At 40.6% G+C, this 6,106-nt stretch overlaps 1 protein-coding gene across 1 annotated transcript; it reads right to left on the bottom strand.

Moving 5' to 3' along the window:
- Positions 1 to 3,159: 3,159 nt before the first annotated feature.
- LOC138882966 (uncharacterized) lies at positions 3,160 to 3,831 on the bottom strand. Its single transcript, XM_070163616.1, has one exon. It carries the CDS (start codon positions 3,829 to 3,831, stop codon positions 3,160 to 3,162), a length of 672 nt encoding a protein of 223 aa, XP_070019717.1.
- Positions 3,832 to 6,106: the final 2,275 nt, after the last annotated feature.

The following is a 6,106-nucleotide window of genomic DNA, read 5'->3' as shown; positions in this document are numbered from 1 at the left end:
CTGAGTGGGGTCTGGGGAGGATAGTGCGTATACAGACCTTACCTCTACACCGATAGGGTAGAGAGGATGTTTTCGATAGACCTTCTGCTCAGAAAGATGGTCACATCTCACAACCAGTTAGTCCAAAAATAAATCCTACACTAAGAAGAAAATAAAAAAAAGAAGAAGAAAAACACATAGGTTACCTCCCAAGAAGCGCCTGATTTAACGACGCGACACGACGCAGGTTACCATTAATCACTTGAGATGGATCATTGCTACCACGTGGTTGTCATCAAACTTTACAAGATAGTGCTTCACTCTGTGCCCATTAACTCTGAAGATTTCACCATTTTTGTTTTCAAATCAAGAGCACCAAACGGAGTCACAAGCACCACCTCTAAAGGTCCACTCCATTTTGACTTAAGCTTTCCCAAAAACAGTCGTAACCAGGAGTTGAACAATAGAACCAAATCACACACTTTGAACTCCTTGCCACGAGCATACTTGTCATGTAAGTACTTCATCTTGTCCTTATACAAGGATGAGCTGGAGTAGGTATGGAATCTGAACTCATCAAGCTCATTAAGCTTCTCCACCCGAAGATTTGCTGCAATATCGCATCAAGATTTAACTTCCTCAAAGCCCACATGGCCTTGTGCTCTAACTCAACCGGTAGATGAAAAGCTTTCCCAAACACCAACCGGTATGGATACATACCAATCAGAGTCTTGTAAGCAGTCGTTAAGCCCACAAAGCATCATCCAGTTTCTTTGACCAGTCAGTCCTATTTGCATTAACCGCTTTGACAATATGCTCTTAATCTCCCTGTTGGAGAACTCCACTTGCCCACTAGCTTGAGGATGGTAAGGGGTAGAAACCTTGTGATTGACACCATACTTTGCAAGCAAAGTGTCAAATGCCTTATTGCAGAAATGAGACCCTCCATCACTGATGATTGCTTTAGGAGTGCCAAACCGAGTAAAGATACTCTTTTTGAGAAAAGCCACAACACTCTGGGTCTCATTGTTAGGTAAACCATGGCGTCAACCCACTTGGAAACATAATCAATGACCACTAGAATGTACATGTGGCCACAAGAACTTACAAATGGACCCATAAAATCAATGCCCCACACATCAAATATGTCGACCTCAAGAATAGTGGTGAGAGGCATCTCATCCTTCTTTGAAATTCCACCTGCTCTTTGACACTCATCACATCTCTTCACAAGCTCACCGGCATACTTGTACAATGTAGGCCAATAAAAACCACAACTAAGCACCTTTGAAGCTATCCTCGCCCCACCATGATGACCACCATAGGGAGAGGAATGACAAGCATCCAGAATACTCATTTGCTCCTCTTCCAGAACACATCTCCGGATCACACCATCATTATAGATTTTGAACAAGTAGGGCTCATCCCAGTAGTAATCGAAGCTATCCCGTTTAAGCTTCTTCTTTTGGTTAGAAGAGAGCTCACACGAAACAATACCAATCACAAGAAAGTTGGGAACATCCCAAACCAAGGCATGCTATTCACAGATATAGAGAGGAGTTGCTCATCAGGAAAAGAATCATTAATTTCGAGTCCATCACAGGGCATCCCCACCTCCTCCAAGCGGGACAAGTGGTCCGCCACTTGGTTTTCACACCCTTTTCGATCCACAATCTTGAGGTCAAACTCTTGAATCAATAAAATCCATCTCATCAACCGAGCTTTGGAATCCTTCTTTGTCATCAAGTAGTGGAGTGCTACATGGTCGGTATGAACTATCACCTTGGCACCCATGAGATAAGTCTTGAACTTCCCCATTGCGAACACAATTGCTAACAACTCTTTTTCCATCACCGTGTAATTCACTTGAGCATCATTCATTATTTTGATTGCATAATACACCAGGTGAAACATCTTGTTTACTCTTTGACCCAAGACCGCTCCTGCTGCAAACATCGCTTGCGTCACACATGAGCTCAAAAGGTAAGCTCCAATTGGGTGCGGTAATAATGAGAGTGGTTGTCAATTTGTACTTGAGAAGTTAAAAAGCACATTCCTCATTAAACACGAACTTGGCATCCTTTTCCAATAACTTGCACAAAGGATTCACTACCTTAGAAAAGTCTTTGATGAATCTTCGGTAGAACCCCGCATGCCAAGAAAACTCCTAACCGCCTTAACTGAAGTAGGAGGAGGAAGCTTTGAGATCACTTCAATTTTAGCCTTGTCCACCTCTATACCGTGCTTTGAGATCTTATGGCCGAGGACAATGCCCTCCTCGACCATAAAGTGGTTTTTTTCCCAGTTAAGCACAAGATTGGTCTCTTCACACTGGGCCAACACCTTATCAAGATTCTTCAAACATTCATCAAAAGAGTCACCCACAACACTAAAGTCATCGATAAACACTTCCAAGAAGTCCTCCACCATGTCGGCAAATATAGCCATCATACACCGCTAGAATGTAGCCGGTGCATTACACAAACCAAATAGTATCCTAGAAAAGGTAAAGGTGCCATATGGACACGTGAAGGTGGTTTTCTCCTGATCTTCCGGAGCAATCAAAATCTGGTTGTAACCTGAGTACCCATCTAGAAAATAGTAGAAGGCACGCCCAGCAAGTCTTTCTAGCATCTGGTCAAGAAAGGAAAATAGAAAATGATCCTTGCGGGTCACTTTATTCAACTTGTGGTAGTCCATGCACACTCTCCATCTGGTGACAGTCCTGGTGGGAATCAACTCATTTTTCTCATTGGTAACCACAATCATACCACCCTTCTTCGGCACATATTGCACCGGTGAAGTCCAAGAACTATCCGAGATGGGGTACACAACCCCTGCATCTAACCACTTGATCACCTCCTTTTTGACAACCTCTTGCATAGCCTTATTCAACCTCATTTGATGTTCCACTGAGGTCTTGGCATCATCCTCCAGTATAATCTTGTGCATGCAAAAGGCAGGGCTTATTCCCCGAATATCAGCTAGAGTTCATCCAATTACCTTCTTACTTCTTTGGAGCACCTCTAGTTTTGCATCTACCTGCACGTTAGTAATATAAGACGAAAGAATAACAGGTAAAGTTGAACTAGGACCTAAGAATTCATACCTGAGATGTGAGGGCAAAGGCTTCAACTCCAAAATGGGAGGTTCCTCAATTGAGGGCTTTGTTGGTGGAGTCTATCTATTCTCAAGATCCAAGGAGAGATTTTGAGGCTCATAAGAGTAAGAGTCCGTTCCATGCAAAGCATTGACACACTCCACCCGACCTTCATCCTCATTCACATCCAAGTTCAACAATACCGCTTCTAGAGGATCCTCCACATTGATTATTGCACTAGTATCATCAACTATCACTTCCGTGACAAGATCCACAAAAGAGCACACTTTGGTACTATTCGGCTGCTTCATTGATTTGCATACATGAAAGACCACTTTTTCACCACCCACCCGGAAGGTGAGCTCCCCTGCTTCCACATCAACCAATGTCTTCCCAATTGCAAGGAAAGGTCTTCCCAATATGATTGAAACCTCATAATCGACCTCGCATTCCAGAATCACAAAGTCAGTAGTCAAAATAAACTTGTCCACTCGAACAAGAACATCATCGATAATACCAAGCGGCATCTTCATTGTTCTATCTGCCATTTGCAACCTCATTGAAGTAGCCCTCGGTTGACCAATACCCAAAGTTTTGAACACAGAGTAAGGCATCAAATGTATACTTGCTCCCAGATCGCACAATGCCTTTGCAAAATCCGCACTCCCAATGGTATATGAAATGGTGAAAACGTCGGGATCTTCAAGCTTTGGAGCCATCGAGTGCACAATTGCACTTACTTGATGAGTCATTTTGATGGTCTCACAATCCATGGATCTCTTTTTAGTCACCAAGTCTTTCGTGAACTTGGCATAACCCAGCATTTGGGGATGGCAAATGGGGCGGGGCGGTTTTCAGCATTCGCGGGGCGGGGCAGGTTACAATGTTTGCGGGGCGGGGTGAAGCCTAATTTTTTTTAAAAAAAATTAATGCGGGGAGGGGCGAGTCACGGATCACAGGTTTTTTAAAACCTAAATCTTGAACTAAAAGTCTAAAACGTTAAACGTTACCAGCCTACCAAATCCTAAATCTTTTGCAGTTACTCATCCTAATGTGATTTAACACTTTGACTTATATAGTTATATATTTGTATCTGAAGTAGTCATACCCCTTTTCTTATTTGTAACTGGAAGTAGACATTTAACATATAAGTTATATATTTGCATGTAGATATCGTAGTTGGCTGAAATTTTGCTACGTAACTCGACCACCATTAACGCTACAATAAAATTTATGAACGTAGTAGTAATATTATTTGCTGCCAAAGGAAAATACCTACACATCTCAGAGCAGTAGTCAATTGATATTTGATTAATCAATATTTATAATGAAAGTGACATACACTTCAAGTAGTATAGAGTCTACATTCTTGTATTAATATTAAAAAGATAGGAGGAAAAGATAACTACATGTAGTAAGTGGAGTTAACATCAACAAAAGAAGAAAATTGCATAAAATTTCTCTAAAAATAAGAATATAATACATTGGAATGTGGTATCTTTTGATAATTTTCCCAAATTAAAAAAAATCAAAAAATAAATATGCGGGGCGGTATCCGCATTCAAATTCTTTTTAAAATGTTATTTTCTTATTTGTTTGATTACATTATATTAATAAAATTTCCGCTATCATTTTATTTCTCTGCATAATATTGTCAAGAATATAAAAATTATGAAATGAAAAAAAATAGAGCATGTTCAATCTTAATTTATTTTCACCATAAATTATATTTGATCAAATCTAATTTGTCTTAATCCTTATTAGATTTCTCTAAATATATTTAGAGTATGTCTTAAAAGTACCTATTGGTATTTTATTTGAATATGCCACTTAGCTTAACCTCATGCTTCACTACTATCATTTTAATATAATATAGATTTCACTTGCTCATCAACTATAGGGAACATCATCATCTTGTACTTCAACCTCATCACTCACAATTTCCTTTTGCTTGGAGGTATTCACATCACCACCTCGACCGTTTCTAGTAATCACCGACACTGCATGCCCCGTCTTATTCCCACCCTTCGGGTTTAGTACCGTATCACTAGGTAGAGCCCCCTTAGGGTGAGTATTCAAAGATTGCGAAATCTGGACAAGTTGAACCTCTAAATTTTGGGTTGGAATATTGCGGGATTCCAACTGGGCATCAGAGTCGGCGTTCTTCTTCATCATTTGTTCAAACATCATCTCGATCCTTCCCATCTCATTGTTTGCGAGCTAGGACCTTGGGACAGAAATGGAGGTGGGTTGTTTGGTTGTTGATACATCAGAGGCCTTTGAAAGCCTTGCCCCCGATTCCCTTGATTGCCATTGTTCCAACCCCCTTGGTTGTTGTTTCCTCCCCAATTGTTGTTGTTGCCACTTCAGTTGCCCTGCTTTCCCCAATTCTGATTGTTGTTCCCCCAGTTTCTATTGCCTTGTTGGTTTTGATTCCCCCAATTTCCTTGGGATCTCTACTGTCGTTGTTGGTTAGGAGCATTGCCCCTTTGTCCTTGGTAACTATTGTCACACCTCCTTTTTACCTACACCCCGTAAGGAATGTATAAGGGAGTTTTTTCCACTTGAAGTGACAATCGAAACGGAATTATTTTATTAAAAGATTTAGAGTCGTCACTTGGGATAAATTTATGGTGTCCCAAGTCACCGGTTCAAATCCCGAATCAAGGAAAAGATTGACTCTGTTTAACAGTCCTCGAACTAGAAAACCGAGTAAGAAATTTTGTTAACCCGGGAGAAGGTGTTAGGCATTCCCGAGTTCCGTGGTTCTAGCATAGTCGCTTAGCTGTTACATTCGGCTTAATTATCTGATTTTAGTACATGTTTTAGCCTATGGTGCAATTTTAACTCTATAACCGCTTTTATTAATTATTATTTTTAGGAAGATTTCAACATTATTTAAAATACATCTTGAACCACGTCACATAAATGCACCCGCGGTCCGCAACATATTTTATCTAACATTGTTGAGATTTGGATTTGGGTCACATAAATGTGCACCCGAGTTTAGGAAGGTAAATTATTAAA

The sequence above is a fragment of the Nicotiana sylvestris genome, chromosome 12 (genome assembly GCF_000393655.2).
Source record: "Nicotiana sylvestris chromosome 12, ASM39365v2, whole genome shotgun sequence".
NCBI lineage: Eukaryota > Viridiplantae > Streptophyta > Magnoliopsida > Solanales > Solanaceae > Nicotiana > Nicotiana sylvestris.
The sequence above is the reverse complement of the archived record's forward strand: the minus strand, read 5'-3'. Positions and strand labels throughout refer to the sequence as shown.

Excerpts from the sequence above, each read along its gene's own strand:
- LOC138882966 (XM_070163616.1), bottom strand. The coding sequence starts at position 3,831 with ATGACTCATCAAGTAAGTGCAATTGTGCACTCGATGGCTCCAAAGCTT.